General features: G+C 35.3%; 3 protein-coding genes and 1 long non-coding RNA gene across 5 annotated transcripts; 1 reads left to right on the plus strand and 3 right to left on the minus strand.

Moving 5' to 3' along the window:
* The first annotated feature begins 1,804 nt into the window (after nucleotides 1-1,804).
* Nucleotides 1,805-5,860, plus strand: LOC131635736 (UDP-glucuronic acid decarboxylase 2-like). The gene is made up of 7 exons (XM_058906377.1): nucleotides 1,805-2,607; nucleotides 2,831-2,973; nucleotides 3,420-3,499; nucleotides 3,595-3,678; nucleotides 3,798-3,872; nucleotides 4,883-4,975; nucleotides 5,324-5,860. Exons 1-7 carry the CDS (start codon nucleotides 1,985-1,987, stop codon nucleotides 5,534-5,536), a joined length of 1,311 nt encoding a protein of 436 aa, XP_058762360.1. The 5' UTR covers nucleotides 1,805-1,984; the 3' UTR covers nucleotides 5,537-5,860.
* On the minus strand, nucleotides 5,540-13,764 carry LOC131635737 (caffeoylshikimate esterase-like). Of its 2 annotated transcripts, none has more exons than XM_058906378.1 (7): nucleotides 13,440-13,764; nucleotides 13,255-13,348; nucleotides 13,131-13,163; nucleotides 7,184-7,330; nucleotides 6,837-7,105; nucleotides 6,656-6,754; nucleotides 5,540-6,587 (listed from the first exon to the last, which is right to left on the minus strand). In XM_058906378.1, the coding sequence occupies exons 1-7, from the start codon at nucleotides 13,704-13,706 to the stop codon at nucleotides 6,264-6,266; spliced, it is 1,233 nt and encodes a 410-aa protein (XP_058762361.1). In that variant the 5' UTR covers nucleotides 13,707-13,764; the 3' UTR covers nucleotides 5,540-6,263. The 2 variants fall into 2 exon arrangements, with proteins under 2 accessions (XP_058762361.1, XP_058762363.1); XM_058906380.1 differs by having other exon boundaries at nucleotides 5,540-6,569; nucleotides 13,440-13,757.
* On the minus strand, nucleotides 9,836-13,124 carry LOC131635739 (uncharacterized). The gene is made up of 3 exons (XR_009293859.1): nucleotides 10,628-13,124; nucleotides 10,373-10,539; nucleotides 9,836-10,289 (listed from the first exon to the last, which is right to left on the minus strand). It is a non-coding gene; the product is annotated as an uncharacterized LOC131635739 (long non-coding RNA).
* A 663-nt stretch (nucleotides 13,765-14,427) lies between the features above and the next one.
* LOC131635738 (outer envelope pore protein 16-4, chloroplastic-like) lies at nucleotides 14,428-17,070 on the minus strand. The gene is made up of 6 exons (XM_058906381.1): nucleotides 16,925-17,070; nucleotides 16,798-16,849; nucleotides 16,684-16,715; nucleotides 16,535-16,568; nucleotides 16,372-16,439; nucleotides 14,428-14,931 (listed from the first exon to the last, which is right to left on the minus strand). The coding sequence occupies exons 1-6, from the start codon at nucleotides 16,994-16,996 to the stop codon at nucleotides 14,716-14,718; spliced, it is 474 nt and encodes a 157-aa protein (XP_058762364.1). The 5' UTR covers nucleotides 16,997-17,070; the 3' UTR covers nucleotides 14,428-14,715.
* Between the last annotated feature and the right edge of the window lie 761 nt (nucleotides 17,071-17,831).

Below are 17,831 nucleotides of genomic sequence, written 5' to 3' on the forward strand. Positions count from 1 at the left end.
ACACATCTATAGGACCCCCCGGGTACCAGACAAGTTCCGACACCGGATCATCCTCGCGTAGCTAAGAAGATGGCACCGAAGATCATGCATCATCTGCCATTGGCATATACACAGATGTAGAAGAACTACCCCATCGACGTCTGTTGGCGGAGGGCATCTGTGAGGAATCCTCTGCATCATCCTGACGCCTCCGTGATGCAGTAGTAGATGGAGTAGACCTCTTAAGTGGAACAAACGGAGAAGGCCCGTCAACTAGATTGAATGGAGACGACCCGACTGGGACGAGTGTAGCAGGTACATCAGTTGAAACGGCAGCTTCATCCGTCACCTGTGATACTAAGCGCATCCGTTCACGCCGCACGGATGCATGATGTGCAGTCCTCCAATGTATAATGCTATCTGGATGGTCGGTCATAATATTTGCATTGTGATTTAATAAAATCGAGTAAGTTACTAGATAGTTATAACAAGAAAAAGAAAGAAAAAAATATCAGAACCTTCCGTAGATGCATCTACGAAAGTGTCTTACATTTGAAAAAATGGGTTTCTTCCGTATGTGCATCTACGGAATGATCCAACGTTTCACTCTTTCGTAGATGCATCTACGGAAGGTTCTGAAACCTCCAAAACGCAACAATGGCATCTGGTCAGTCTTACAGAGGGTTCAAAACCCCTTTTTAATGGATTGATCGTCCATTTTATACTTGAAACGAGACCTATATTATATCTAAACCTTATTTCTTACACTACTCAATCATTTCTACACCTAAAAATCGAATTCATTCTCTATTTTCAAAAACTCTAAAATAACTCGAAACGTCGAAAACTTACCGATTAAATGTAGTTTGGAACTTGTTGGAATGTGTTGGTAGTTGATCTTGACGTTTTCGGCCGATCTCGAGAAGAAGAAATGAACTTGTTTGGAAGTTTGATTTTTGAGTTTGAGAGAAAGTGAGGTGTTAGCAATGAGAAAGTGAAGAATGGGGGAGAAGAAGAGTCTGGCGCGAATATAACATCAAATATTTTCGTAGATGTATCTACTGAAGCTTCTGTATGTACATCTACGGAACAAAACAATGTTAAACAATAAAATACTTTCTGGAGATACATCTACGAAAATTGAGGGGCAATTTTGACAATCAATGGTGAGTGAGTGATCCAAAGGATGGAGTAAAAAATTCTCAAAATTTATTATACACTGAATATAGAGAAAAAATAAAATATTAAATGAGTAAATTTATATTAAGAAAAACAATATTAAAAACAATAAAATCTATTTAATAAGAATAAAAAATTAAAATAAGAACCCGTAACTAGAAATAGAATAGTAATTTAATAATCACACAGTTGCAATTGTCATTTTTTAGGCTAAATTCATTGCATACAAGGAGAAATAAGTATTCTAGACAATTAAAGAAAAGTAGATTAATTTTTTTATTACCTAAAAAAACCAAAGCATCTTTTTTCCAAATTAGAATGACAAAGTGAAATAGTAAGCCAAAGCTTATGCATATTTTAGAATTCTCAGACATTCAATACTACTATCTCCAATTAAACCAATATTTAAATGCAAATATCCTTATTCTATGCATTTTAAGTTTTAACAGTTTTAAATTTCCATTTATTCTCAAACTCATGGAATTTTTTGTTTAAATTAGCAAAAATCTTAAATCTCGATCTCACCCACTTCCTTGACCTTGCACCCTCTAGCAGCCATTCACTTTTGGAAGTCATTCGAGGGTATTTCCGTCATTCCACTTAAACCCCCTTTCTCCTTTCCATTTTTCACTTTAAATACCGAAAAACTCGATCTCGGAGTTTCACTTGACAACACTTAAACCACTTCTCAATTCACCACCACCGTGCCGGAGACTGAGTTCCGGTGAGTTCTCAACTCGGAACTCACTCCATTTCTGTTAGTTCCCAAACAAATTCTCTCATTTTTCTTCTTCCTTGCTCAGATTGGAAGAAGAAAAACCGAAAAATGAGTTCAGAATTGACTTTCAGAGGACACGAAGCACAGCAAGTGAACGACGAGTACTCGCCGAAGCCAAACAAGCCATGGCTCTCCGAAATTCGTCCGATTCGTTACATGCTTCGTGAACAGCGACTCGTTTTCGTGCTGATTGGAATCGCCATAGCCACCATATTCTTCACACTCGCACCATCCTCTTCCACTACCTCCTCCTCCGCCACCTCATTTTCAACCGTCCGGTACGAGCCGCATCCGATCTCGTACTTCGAACACGAATCCGAATCCAAAGCCACGCCGTACCATCAACGCGCTGCAGTGGTTCATTCGTTCGGGAAAGTCCCCTTAGGGCTTAAGAGAAAGGGGCTTCGAATCGTGGTGACCGGAGGAGCCGGTTTCGTTGGGTCCCACTTAGTGGATCGGTTGATTGAAAGAGGTGATAGCGTGATTGTTGTTGATAATTTCTTCACCGGAAGAAAAGAGAACGTTATGCATCATTTTCGTAACCCTCGATTTGAGCTTATACGACACGACGTCGTTGAGCCTCTTTTGCTTGAAGTTGATCAGATCTATCATCTTGCTTGTCCCGCTTCACCGGTTCATTACAAGTTCAACCCTGTTAAGACTATTATATCCTTTTTTTATTCAATTTCATTTTAATTATTTTTTATTTATCTATGTTTTGCTTCTGCATTGAAATCTATGTAGCACTTAAAATAGATATTTCTGAAAAAAGTGGTGTCTGTGTCGGCGTCAGACACCTACACCGAAACTTGTGTGTTCGTGTCTGTGTCTGAGCTTCATAGATTTGAATTCATTGTTTATAATTTGGAGTCCTTAATTCATTGTTTACAAGACGAATGTGGTGGGAACTTTGAACATGCTTGGATTGGCCAAAAGAATTGGAGCTAGATTCTTGCTAACAAGTACCAGTGAGGTTTATGGTGATCCTCTGCAGCATCCTCAGAAGGAGACTTACTGGGGAAATGTTAATCCCATCGGTGAGTAGATTTATTTTTTCAAATTAATTCAATTAAAATGGGGATTAGGGTTTTTGTTTGGATGTGGATTTGAATTCGGAACATTGCATGTTGTGAGTGATTTCTTTTTCAAACGCCAAAAACTAGTTTTTTTTTTTATGACTTTTTGGGTAACCAATAAGACACGTGGAAGGTGGCAAGAATACCGTGTTAATTTGTATGAATTTCAGGGTGTCATTGAGATAACCGTGATTTGCGGGTCCTCTAAATCAACGGCCCAGATTGTTGTTGGGGCACGTTGCTTATGGGGTAATAATGGGGTTTTTTGGTTAAAGAAAGATCTGAGGAGAGTGAGGGCAATTTGGTCCGAAAGAGGGTTTTTTTGTCCTTTTTGTTTGTATGTTTTGTGGGGATAGTGTTAGGTAAATTTGATCTGGTAATAAAGAAATTGTTGTGATGTGAGACAGGTGTCCGAAGTTGCTATGATGAGGGAAAGCGTACGGCTGAAACATTGACTATGGATTATCACAGAGGGGCTGAAGTGGAGGTCATTTTCACTTTCCTTTTATATTATTTCAAAGTGGTTGTTGGATTGAATTCAATTGTTGTTGCTTACTTATTGTAATGAAATATGTTTTTCAGGTTAGAATTGCTAGGATCTTTAACACATACGGACCCAGAATGTGCTTAGATGATGGTCGTGTCGTTAGTAACTTTGTTGCTCAGGTAGCCCCTTCAATTTCAATTATTATGTTCTTTGTTGTTGTTGGGATATTCAATACTATAATGATTATGATATTTTATTTGAAATTATTGTTTCTAATCGGTGTCCTTGCTTGGTGCAGGCATTGAGGAAGGAACCTTTGACAGTTTATGGGGATGGGAAGCAAACAAGGAGTTTCCAGTATGTCTCTGACTTGGTAAGCATTTTCACTTTTCTAATCACTATGCTTATCTGGCTTAGTCTTTGTTTCTTATGAAATTCAATTAAAAATTGCTTTTTTCTTAGTTGAAAATGATTTTCTCTTTTTATAATTATGCTGCACTCTTTCCGCTCCACCATATAAACCTTTTTGACAAATCATTATTGAATACTAGTATATGTTAAGGTGTCACAAGTCACAATTTATTAACCATTCACTAAACACAATTATTCTTTAAACACATTTTTTAAGTGTTTATTCCAACACAAATTATAGTAATTAATATTATGATTATTTTTTTATAGTAATATTATGATTATTTAAACATTTGAAAATGATATTTATGGATATTTATTTGTATATTTGAACACAACTTGAATGTTAATGGATATTTATTTGTATATTTGAACACTTGAAAATTATGGTAAATGGTAACATTCAAATCGTTCAGTAAATGGTTAATGAGTTATGATATTTTGTTATCTTCATTAACCAACAATTGAACATACACATTAACTAGTACATATTTAAAATCTGTCGATAATCCAATTTGATGTCAAATTTTTGTATCAAAGTGTCACTTTTCGTTTTTTATGTTTGCTTTAAAACAACTTCTCCCCATGTGCACACTGCACATTAACTGAAACAATTCCCGGGTTTTTATTAATGGTCTTTTTCTCTCATAATTAAATCTGATAGTAACTAAGATCCTGCTGATATTTACTATGTTATGCTATGTGTCCATTGCACATTTCACTCAGAAGCATTTGCACGTGACTGGAACCTTGATTAAAGGCCCGGGTGGGCCAGCTCCTATTATGGCAGATTGTACAATTAAAAAGTTGTATAAGTTCATCTCTGACAACAATTGAAAATGTGGTATAGCAAAAATAATTCAAAGTGTCTGCATCGTGTATAAGATGGATGCATGAAGTTAATACATAACACGTGTCCTGTAAAATTAATTAGATTATGGGTTAATTATTGTGATATTTATGTTGGCACAGGTGGAGGGTCTAATGCGCCTCATGGAAGGAGAACATGTGGGACCTTTCAACCTTGGAAATCCTGGTGAATTTACCATGCTTGAACTTGCCAAGGTAAAGATTACTCATTTTCATCACACTAATAAACCCATAAGCCATGATCATCTAACTAATCTAATTTAACTTTATTCATTTACTCGTATGCATCTTCATACTTGGCATGGAATAATAGTTTCTTCATATCTATTCTCAATTTCCCTAAAACCAAAACTAGTTAGTCCAATTCTTTGGTTGACTAGTTGTTTCATACATTCATTATTCTTTCTACTCATTTTCTAAGAATGTGGATGAGAATGAAGAATGTTAGTTTTGGACTGGTTATTTTCTGTCGGTGAATGCAGTAACTTCAGTCTTACATAAACCTCATTATTAAATGCATCAATATTTGTACGTATGGTGTAGGTGGTCCAAGAAACAATTGACCCAGAAGCCAAGATAGAATACAGGCCCAATACAGAGGATGACCCACACAAGAGAAAGCCTGATATAACTAAGGCCAAGGAGCAACTTGGCTGGGAACCCAAGGTGGACCTGCACACGGGCCTCCCACTCATGGTTTCTGACTTCCGGCAACGTATTTTTGGGGACCATAAGGAAGGTGGAACAGTGGCCTAATTCTTGATGGTGGTATGTTTATGTCATATGTGTACTTTAGAGAGTGAGAAAGGGAAAATCTGTAGTCTGAGGATAACAGCACTTGGGTGTTTCCTATTAGTTACAGCGGCATAAGCTCTTCTTGAGTGTCCCTTTTGCTGTGTTCCTTCTCCAGTATTTTCTCTCTTTCAAGAGTTTATTATAGCTATAGCCAGTCATGATTTCATTTATCAGTTTCCAGCCTTCTTTCTATATGGTTCTATTTCTATTTTTATTTTTTTTTTGGATGTTATTGGTATGTACAAGTGACTACAGTTATAGTTATTACAACATTTTACCTTATTATATTTTGCTCCAACTTCACTAATCGCTATCTCCTGTTTTCAATTTGATTTCTGGTTTTTTAGTGTTTGTTGCCTTCCTTGAAACCATAGCCCAAGGATTAGGCTCTCATAATTTTTATGCATGTGATTAAATTAGTGAGATTAATTATACATGATTTTCCCCCATTAGCTGTCAATCCTAAAGAAAATGAAAAAACAGATTTGGTTCAGGGGACTGGCCTGAGGTCTTATGTCCCTGTTTGAGTTTAGTCTTGCATGAAGCATATTTGATTTTGAAACAATCTGGAGCCAATTATATCATGTACCAAGAGAATAATGAAGTTGGCCACAATATAGCACAACAACCCTATCTATGTGTAACATGACCATAGTTCAAAATGCCCAATGAGGTGTGTTTATAATTTCTACAGTGATGCACGAGTGCGGCCTTCCTGAAACTCGTTAATATTACTGCCCTTGTAAGTTGGAACAGGTAAATAAAACTCCAAACTTGCCTTGCTCTTAGCTCTTTTGTCCAGCCAACTGATGATGTCTCCCAAAACAAGTTCAATATTTTCATCAGTCTCACCAGATGTTAACCCATGCCACATTCCAGGGTACAGTTTCATGGTCTTGTCTACACTACTAGCTCTATCATATAATACCTTGCTTATTTCTGGATCTGTCACTTTATCTTCCTCTCCATGTAAAACTAAAAAAGGCAATGTTACCTGCTCAAAATCACCAAACTAGACTCAAAAGAGTAATTCTTTTAACTAAAACAATGATTCAAAAACCAAGTTTGTGTGCAGTTCACCTCATGTAAGACGGTTTCAACACTTAAACTAGCTCTAAGCAACTCCAATGCTGTTCTTAACCTTGGCTTGTCCTGATATATTAACTTGTTTTTCCTTATCTGCGAAAGAGTACATAATTAACTCTGGTAGAACAAAAACATGAAGTCTCAACTCCAGAAAAAGAACGGCATTAAGTGTCACCATTTCCCGTTTGGCCTGAACTTTGAATGCCGAATTGATGACATCCTTTGCGGGAACTATTTTCCACTTGGGAATTACTCCTACCAATCCTGTCAATATACTAACAACAACAGGGTGTGGTTTCAACTTCTCTGATATCTTACACATTGGTGCCACAAAAACGGCACCGTCCCAAAACGAAGGATCCTTTTTATGTAATAGTAGGGACACTGCTCCCCCCATTGATTCTCCATATAAGAATTTGGCCTTTCCCTTGTACTCTTGGAGCTCTGAAAAACTCAAATGAATCAGCAACTCGGTATAAACAAGTTTCTAAATGTTAGAACTTTGAACCATGATATTATTACCACAAATTGATTTGAAAAAGCTGGAACAGTCGTTGACAATGTTGTCAAATTTGGTTATGTAACAACGAACACCTGCAGAGTGTCCATGTCCTTCATAGTCCATACCAAACACACCATATCCTGCAGAGGCTAATTTCTCTCCGATTTCTAGAGGCATGATACAAACAAATAATTAACATAAATACAGTTTGATGCTACTAATATGCATATATCAAAATCGATTAGAATATGTAAAGTAAATTATCGTTCTATTATTACCCCTTCTAAAATAGCTATTGCAAAACTATAAAACGGTGTAAATACGAATCTTGAGATGAAGTTCTTAATTGAAATCTATGAGGTCGAATACTCCAAAAATGGTGAGGTGTTCATCCATAGAGACATATTGGATCCTGATATTTTATGAATATTTATTTAAAAAGTGTCGGAATTATTTATTTTAATTTAAAAATAATATATTCCCACGGATACCTATTCTAAAGTAGATGAATAGATTTATAAAGAGAGACAATGTTGTGAAAATTTAACAGAGATGTAGATGATTCAATTTATATAGCATTGTCTATTGATGAAGTTAAACTTAAAAATTATGTGTTTTTTAAGAATGCTAATAAGAAAGATAAGATTTAATCAATTAGACAAAATTGGTTTTGCGTTTTTTTATAGTGATGGCTTTGTTGCTTTCCTGCCATGAGATACAAATATTATTTTGAAAAATCTCTTTTATGAAAAAAGGTTTAGGTTCCTCTCTAGTTTATAAAAATTCTTTTTAGTATCCTAATAAAGAGGGTTATTATTAAATTCAGTCATCAGAATAAATAATGTATTTGTTAATTTTAAATTTTTGTAATTGATGTGGACATGTTATATAATGTTTTAATTTTCTTAAAATGCCACATCAATTCTTTAAATATTTTTTTAGCTTTTAAAATTTTAAAAGGTAATTTTTTATTTTAAATAACACATACTAGTACTTTTTAAAATATGCAATGGTTCAAACCAAGACATTACAAAGGTTCAAGTACCTTACCAATTCAATCAGTAGTTTCTTGTGATAAACGCTTCCGTCATATTTACCATGTGCTTTAAAATAACTACCACTAATTTTTGTGGATTTTTTCTTTCATTTTTTTTACTTTTAAATACACTACATTTTTTTTCTATAAATTCCATGAAAAATGTGTCAGTTTTGATTTGACGGAAATAGCATAAAGTCGTGGACCATAATTTTGAATTGAGAAATGTTTTTATGACACAATCATAGTACATTTACAACGTATTTTATATTATAAATATATGGAATACATCATTTTTTTAATGATTTTTATCTCACTAAAATCTGTGCAGCACTAATTTAATTGTATACACAGCCCTTTTAAATTTGTCGGATTGATAGGGTTTAATTTTCCTCCATTTTTAATTTTCATTAAGCCAACACATTTTTCAATTTTGGCATAATTTTTAACTATACCTTATAATTAGAACATTTTAACTATACCTTATAAAACATATTTTCCTCGTCAAAATATATAATTATAACTTATAAATATATGAATTTGGACAGGGGTGTTCAAAACCAAATTGGCCTAATAAAAAACTGCAAAACAAATCAAATCAAACCGAAACCGCAAAAAAAATGCATTTGGTTCAGATGTGTTTGAGTCATTTTTTAACAAACCGCGCGGTTCGATTCGGTTCGGTTTGCGGTTTGTATTTTATAAACCGGACAAAACCGCATTATGTTACAACCCCCAAACTTCAATTAACTTATATCCAACTCAAACTCAAACCTATTATGCCTTAGCCTTACGATTATGAATGATTTTCTCTTCCTCACACTTAAGGTTTCAGTTTAAGTCTTCTCAAATCTCTCATAGCGGTATTGCACCTTCTTCTCAATTTCTTTTCCAAATACATATCACATATTCTTTTCTAGTCTTTCATCTCTTAAGTTCTTTCTTTTTCATCTTATTATTTTTATTCTACTATTTTTATTCTACTGTTCTCTATTTCAATTACGTTTTTTAATGTTCCTCTTCTTATCTAATTGCATCTCTTCTGCTCTTTCTTTTTCATCTTCTCAAATATTTCATCTCCTTTTTTTTCATTCTATTTCATTATAATGTTTTTGATATTATTTTATGCTACTATTTTATGTTTTTTATTCCACTTTTATCTAATATTATTTTTGTATATTAAATGAAAAGTTGTTATCCAAATATGATGAATTTTGTTGTTCTTTGATAACATATAAAGGACTAAATACAAAGTTATGTTGTTATCAATATGTATATCTATGGCTCAATAATTTTTTTTTAAAAAAACGAATCAATCCAAACCGCATTGGTTTGGTTTGGTTTTATTTCTAAAAGTCAACCAAACCAATCCGAACCGCACACTTTTTTCTTTTGCGGTTCGGATGATTTTTTACGTCAAAACCGCTCAAACCACACCGCGAACACCCCTAAATTTGAGTTCTCTTTTATATCTCTCTTCTAATATTATTTTTATTTTCACAAGCACCTCCTTCTCTAAAGACAGTCAGTCGAACAATAAGACGTTTCCCTTCAGGTGGCACCAAAGATGAGGGTAACTGAAGCCCGGTGTATTTGATACGACATTCCTATAAGTTCTTTTAATGAATACTCTCAGTTTTGCTTTAAAAAAAAGCATAGCCTTTTTTTTAAAAAAGAAAGATTGAAATTCTCTAGCTGTTCGGAGGATTAGGGCAAGCCATAAGCAGCGACGACCATGCACTCGGGGTAGAGGTTGGACAGTCTTTGGGACCAAATCCTCTTAAATTCGGCACACTCGTCGCATGTCTTTTGTCGTTCTGCTCTCTAGCATAAGAAGCATAAGGAAATCCCACTAGAGTAATCATCACATGTTGCGCACAAAAACGAGTGTGAGGCACCTCTGGTCGCAATTTTAAGAACCTGGTACCTCCGTCTTAGCCGGGGTAGAAAGATTTAAAGAGGTCGGATCAACGATGGGTCCCACATTTGGATTTTTTGCGTAGCCGAACAAACGATTTTTGAAAGAAAACTAATGACCATAAACGTCCTTTTTTTCATTTGAAGCATCGTCTTGTGACACTTCATATTATCTACAAGCAAGAAGTCATGGGAGTCAGGGAAACCATCACCATGAAATTATTAAAGAAAGTCATAAAGTTTATACGCTACTTACCGAAGATGACACACCTCTCCTCTTTAGTGGCGTCATCCACTACCAAGTATGTCTTTATGTACCACTTCTTTTTTTTCTTTGACCTCGCCCTAGGAAGGCGCGACGTCGTCAAGAAAGCTTAAATTTTCCTTGAAGGCTACAAATTTCCTCTTTAGATAGGCCTCATCCTGAGATAAGTCATCATGAAGATAGATATAAGACCCAATTTCAGCAAAGAAGTGGCTCTGACGCTAGAACTTTGAAAATTATCCTCACATTTGGAGAGCACTCAGGTTGCATATCGCACACACTTGCATGGGCATTCTCAGTAAGGGGAGTAGCCAGGTAGCACCAGTCTTTGAAATTCTCCATGCTATCAGAGTAGACCTTGAACATCTTCTAACTCTACCTGTGGGAGAGCAAGCTTTTATCTTGTACGGAGATAGCCGAACGACGTTGACACCGAAAAGATGGAAAATGAGCATTAAGGTTGACATATTTTTCTTATACTCACACCAATATTAGAAGACTTTGTCATAAGCCCAAACTTACCAAATGCAGATGCGAGGGGCAATCACCAGATCATTCAGAATACCCACCTCAAAGTCATTCAAAGAAAGGCAAAAATCTATCAAGGAAAACAAACATTCATGAAGAGGAATGATGCACCCTCATATTTTCTACACACCCTTTTATCTCCTTTAGTGGAAAGCACCCTCCAATTCGGAGAGGGACCCACCTCAGTAAAAGTGTGGTCCATACCACCCTTAGAAACAAAGACGAATGCAACATCCAACGTTTCTTGGTCCATCTACACAACTGAATTGTCTCATGTCATATTATGTGTTCCTATAACAGAGTTGTCGATTTCAAAATTATCACCAACTCACAAAAAAAAGAACGCCCATGAGTATAAGCACAAGATCGAGATTCCAACTACCATTTCACCTTGTAGTATGCGGGGTTGCAACCAAAAGCACAACGACGCGTCTTGATATAGGTCTGAGCCTTACACTCCTGCTTAAAATCATCTACAACGATGGGGTTCATCAAGTGCATGGCAAGAAAAGCAAAACCTCCAGCAATCTCCCTAGGAGTGAGGCTACCAATTACCCTTTCACCATCGTTCGCAGCCACTTCCCTCAAAGGCAAGATAAGTACATAAGAAATAGAGACTTTGAATTCTTACCTCGAAAGAGATGAATTTGATGAGTGAGCAAGGTTAGCTTGAGAAGATGATGTGAAGACGTCAAACTAATGTCTAATGGGAGATTCTTGACGATTACATAGGGCAATGGTAGAGAATAGAGAAAGAACTCTTGGAGTTTTGCAAATGGTGGAAATAGGAAATGCTACCTAGAAGCCTATATATATATATATATATATATATATATATATATATATATATATATAAGTAATTGTTCAATCCTCGACAACATGCATTGGACAATGTGACCACACGACCAATGATTGTGATCTCGCATTGAACTCTCCTGAACACTTGAGTAACCTAAGATAAAAGAGCATCATTACTGACAATCGTAGAACCACGCGTGACAACCCTCTAGTTAGGTGTTACGAGTTGAAAGGAAGACATTCATTGTGCACGTTCCCAATGCTACCAGTCTCACAACTATCTCATATCCTTCGAACAAGGGCCAAACTAGAAACTCATGCGACAAAATCCTCATTCCAGCAAACATGAATGAAGCCATTAGGACAATTGTTTTTGGCCTCCACAAGACCCACATGTCAAGGCCCAAAAACAAGCGCTATGAAGGAAAACACAGAGGAATATGTACAACATCACCCAAGCTCGGAGCAGACAACTCTAACTTTCTGGAAATTTCCTACTGTCAGATCCAATCCAATAGAGATTCGCATGAAACATATAATCAAGCGGGAGCGGTTCTAACTGCTCATCTATATGAAGCCCTTCACGCACCAAGACTTGGGTATTCTACCCATTTTCATACTCATACTATTTCTCTTTTAGCCACTGACTTGAACGTTGAAGTGCTAACTTTATAGATTCACCCCACTATGTCGTACCGAATGTAGCAGAGAGCTCATTTTCCACTCCATCATCAATTATTTGTGGTTTCAGCACGAAACAAACATAATTTATAACTTTTATATAAGTTTTGAAAGATGTCAGATTTGTAAATTTTTGTTTTTAATATTTAGATGTTTATAATTTTCAATAAGATAAATATTTTTTATAATTTAATATTAAACAATTTTAATTATATCAAATAATATAATATTTTATTATTTATCAATTTGTTTTAATTAAAATGTAACTATAGATACGTAAGCTACCTATTCCTACTCATTGACATCTCTTGCCATCCTTAATGATGAAGAAGAAAAGTATCTAACTATCCGGAGCTTCTACCACTAGAGAACAAACAACGACATCAATGGTTACTTACCCAAATATGTTATCAAATAGTAGGTTTTTTATATTGAGGTGTCTTTTGACTGAAAAAAAGTGGGAGTATAAGAGATAGGCAACGCATAGCATAACACACTCACCGACCAAGCCTAAGCTTTATCTTTTCATGTTGTTGTCAATCCAAATCACAAAAAACAAACAAGTTTTGTCTTTGAATCTTCATAATTTGTTTCTGCACTTGACTGTGTAATCATTTTTTCAGGCATATCTAGTACTTATTTTAGAGTTGATTTTATCTATCATTCATCAAGTCAACTTATTATTGGAACCACGAACCAATTTGTGATAAGAAAAATTAATAACAGACCGAGAGAATGTTACCTTTCATAAATCTACTGCATTCCATTCCATAGCCTACAATAAACAGTCAACACCATTAATTTAATTACATTACACAACACCAAATAATGAAGAGATTGAAAAGAGTGAAGAGATGGAATTGAACCATGACAAAGGAAAACAAGAGCCTTGGGAGAAGAAGAAATAGGCAACCATTTGCATGTGAATAGTTGCATTTCCCTTGAGTTCTTCCAGTAACCCTGATAAAGTTGATAACAACTACAACACATTAATCTCCATATAGCAAACTATATATTATATCACCCAAAATATATGAAAGAAAAAACTTACTTCTTTGTATTCAAATCTCAAATCCATGAAGCTAATGGATGTTGATGAGAAGAGTAGTTTATGATGGTGATGATGGAGGTTTGATATGGTGAAAATCTTCGTAAATATGCAAAGGCTTTTGTAGTTTCTAGTTACGTGATGAATGAATGAATCAATAATAACACAAGGAGATGGTGGTGGGACAGAGGAAGAAGGGTGGGCCCTAGTTCTGTGCCACAGAGAAAGACGTGTCATGGTGTGTTTACTTATCTCACACTTTTTTTGCATCACTTCCTGTTTTTTCTATTTCTTTATACTAAAAATAGAATATGAACTAAGTTAGTAGCATTTTTCTTCTTTGAACAAAACAAACCCATTCCTTATCTCCATCTTTTTCGTCTTCTTCCAACCTATTATTGTAATTCCTTTTCTCTTTTCTAGGAAGGAAAAAACAAAGAAATAGGTAATAAGTCATTTTTATTATTATTATTATTACTACTTTCTTACATCTTCAAGCAAATGCAACATATTTAAATCGAATTAATATAATGTTAACTATGTTTGATCTATATATCAAACTCAACATTCTATATAAAAAAATTCCAACTGTGAGAAACATGTATTACTTCGAGTACAAGGAACAACATTTTGTGATGTAGGAGATTGTTTTTGAGTGTAGGCTACAAAGAGAAAAAAAAAGGTTGAAATTACTCTATAGTCTAAACACATAGATATGTACATATACATGTTGTAAACAACAAAATATACTGTAACTGCAAACAGTTATGTTTGTTGAGTATACTGAGATACTTATGACCCTGAGATATTCTTCTGTCATATTCATAACAAATGCACTTTATGTTCTAGAATAGTCAGCTGCAGCACAGAAAACAGAAACCAAACCGGCCATCCCAATCACTTGCGGCCAACTTCGTGTCCTAGCAGCAACAACTGCACCTGCTGCAGCTCCCCCAATCAAACCATTGACCTGTTGGGGACAAATTCTTCAGTGAAAAAGAAAACAGGAAATATAAAAAGTAAATTTTAGCAGCTCAATGAGCCATGATCATGTTGTATTTTTTGGCCAGGTTCTCAAAATCCTACTTTTGAAACCATGTAAATACATTAATTTAACCTGCACAATTTCTACGATAAACATGCTAGATTCCATTAAAAAAAAATTGTGCTTTCTGAATCAGAGCCAAAATCGGTCCCCCAAACTATGATAGTGTTCCAGCATAATCACACAAATGTGCAATATTATCTTCCAGTAAGCAAATCATTTGACCCAAACCACTTACCACATGCAGTGCATTGCCGGCAAAATGAATCTAGTCAGGAAACAGGAATCTAAATTTCCTCGGAGAAATATACAACTAAGTCCCATGATTGTTTCCCAGGGGAAAGAACAATGATGCTGCATAGTGTTCATTGAGCAGTAGTGGCCATTGCCCATTATCACTATACTGATGGTGCTTTCAAAACAATACGATTGGAAGCATTTATATTCTACCTACAGAAGACTTACAAGATTACAAGCTTTAATGGTAAGTTGAACAGACAAATGAAAATTGAAATTTTCACACAAAATGGGTAAGTACTAAGTAATGAGTTATTGTTTCCAACGTTAGTGCCGAAGATAATGCCCCAGAGAGCCCGCATGTTTATTCAAGCAGGCATTTACAGCATTTGAAAATGTGTCTTCTTTTTTGTAGGATAAATTTACTGCACTATACTTATCCCATTAAGCTTATGTAACCAAAGGTTCCTGATGCCCAATGCTAGCATATAACAATGACATCCTATCCTATGTTGAAATAGGTATGTATGCTTACACCAAGAAGTGTCATAAGTAAGTTAATCTTTGCCGATACTTCCCCCTTTTCAGATCCGCGACTGACTTTAGGGTTGTACCATATTTAACTATTCTTAACTAGTGAGGCGATACTTTAACAATTTTGGACTAGTAAGTTTACTTCATCCTGTCCATGAATATGACTCATTTGTTGACAAATAAGAAGCTATGTAGCATGACCAAAATTTCCAAAATCCAATTAAATGCTTTTGTTATACATGACATTGTAGTGCCTTTAATCTATAGGGCTTTGTCAATCCAAGCCAGAGTAGCATAAAATCTTTAAAAGCTAATTCCATTTTAGCATTAAGTAAGAAAGTCTAAGCTTCATTACTAATCCAAAATAGTTAGAAGAACAACTATTCATTATCGTCCCGACTTGAAGGATAGACTCAGCGGCAGTGTTATCAAATATCAGCCATGGCGGCGCCATGGTAGATATCAGTGGCTGTTTTTGGACTTGACACGATGGTAAATATTATCAGCCAATATTGCGGGTTTTTCTGCCATAATCCACTATGATGGCGGCACAAAGCCGCAATGGTGGGATTCTGACTCTCCACCATGGCACCATGGACCTCCATCTCCCATCGACAACACTACTCGACGGTGAGGAAGTTATATGTATATACTTTCCCCTTTTCAAATACGGGACTGACTATAGTGTTAAATCATCTGTAACATTTCTGGACAAGTGAGGTAATGGAGTTTAGACTTTGTTCTTTAACATACCTGGACTAGTAAGTATAGTAATTTACTGCATCCTGTCTGTTGACATACCTCATCAGTTGACACAAATAAGAAGCTATGTAACATGACCAAGATGTCTAAATTTCAATTAACAGCTTGCTATAAATGACTGCCTAGTGCCTGTACCCTATAGAGCTTTGTCAATCCAAACAAGAGTAACACAAAATCTTTAAAACAAAATTCCATTTTAGGGTTAAAGAACAAAGTCTAAGCTTCATCACTAATCCATAATTGTTAAAAGAACAACTACTCGCACTTGCATACAGCACATCATTGTTCTAAAACTTATAAACCTAACAATTCTCCAATCTAATGGACTAATAAATTAGAAGCAACTAACAAACTAACCCAATCATTGCGCCTCCTGTATTTCTTAACGCCACAGTGAGTAATGCTGAAAACTCCAGCTACAAGTCCTACAATACAAAATCAAAACACATTAATTCTACAAAACACAATGAATGCATGCTTCATCAGATATCATCTCATCAAACATACACAGTTGAATTACCACATTGAGTCCCAAATACGCGAACCGAGTTTGCCTGTACTTGACAACCCAAATCAAAACCAAACCATCAGATACCAGAACAGTAACCCCAGCATCAAATTTTGAAGTAAAAAAACTACCAAAACAAAAAAAAAAAATCATATCTTTACCACAAAATAAGCCCGGGCAATGCCTTTAAGACCTGTAAACAGAAATCAACGATTACGAGGTAGAATTTCATAAGAACGAGTCCCATTGTATTTGAGAAGTTTAATTTAGTTTACCCTGTGTACGAGCGTCGTAGGGACCAGTACACAAACCCCAAATTGCACCGGCCTGAGGAAGAATTTAGGGTTTAAAATGGTGTTTGATTTGGTGAATGAGGAAGTTAAGAAGGATAAACGATGTTACCGTTCCGACTCGAAGGATAGACTCAACGGCGAGGGATGTACATGGAACGACGTCGTCCAGGTCTTCTTCCATATTCTCCTTCTCCCGGCACGGTAGCTCAAAGTGCTAGGACAAGCCGTAGAGGCATTTCCAATATATTATTGGGATTTTCTTATTCCATTTCATATTTTTCTATTCCACCAAGCGAAATTCTAAAAATATTTTTAAAAATAAAAAATGTATTTCTGATACGTCATCACATATAGTTTTTCTTGTTCAAATTATTTGTCGCAATGATCCATTTGACACAGATTAGAAACACTAATAAATGAAAGAGAGAAAATGATAATTTTACCAATTTATTCTGATTAACTATTGGTGTATTCGAAATAACATTAATATTAAGTGAGAAAACAATAAATTAAAAGTATTTATTAGAGGATAAAATTGAAAGATTAAATATAAAATTGCATTGGTAATGTAAAGTGACAAGTATTTTGAGACAAATTCCATAACTACTTAATTGCGATATGGAATATCGTAAGGTATGATGCACTTAAGTGAAATAAGGAACAATATAAGTATAATGTACTTCTGTAAAATAAAAAAACACTATAAGATACGATGCAACCCACACAAGCGATTATATAAATAGAACCCTTATGTTGAAGTAATTGTTTCTTGACCAAATTTGGTTTGTGAAACCCTAGCCACACTTCTCTCTAAAAGTCTTCATTCATAACAACTAGCACTGAGATTGAAAGCATTATGTTCGTGTGTATTAAGTAGAGGTGTTGTTGTTCGTTCAACGCTTCTGATCATTCCTGATTTTGCATCAACTGTTAATCGCCACATGAGGTAATTGTGCAATCACTAATCATGATTATTCATGATGATAAACTTAAAGGAAATTTTTGTTTTCTGATGT

The sequence above is a fragment of the Vicia villosa genome, unplaced genomic scaffold, assembly GCF_029867415.1.
Source record: "Vicia villosa cultivar HV-30 ecotype Madison, WI unplaced genomic scaffold, Vvil1.0 ctg.001540F_1_1, whole genome shotgun sequence".
NCBI classification, from domain to species: domain Eukaryota; kingdom Viridiplantae; phylum Streptophyta; class Magnoliopsida; order Fabales; family Fabaceae; genus Vicia; species Vicia villosa.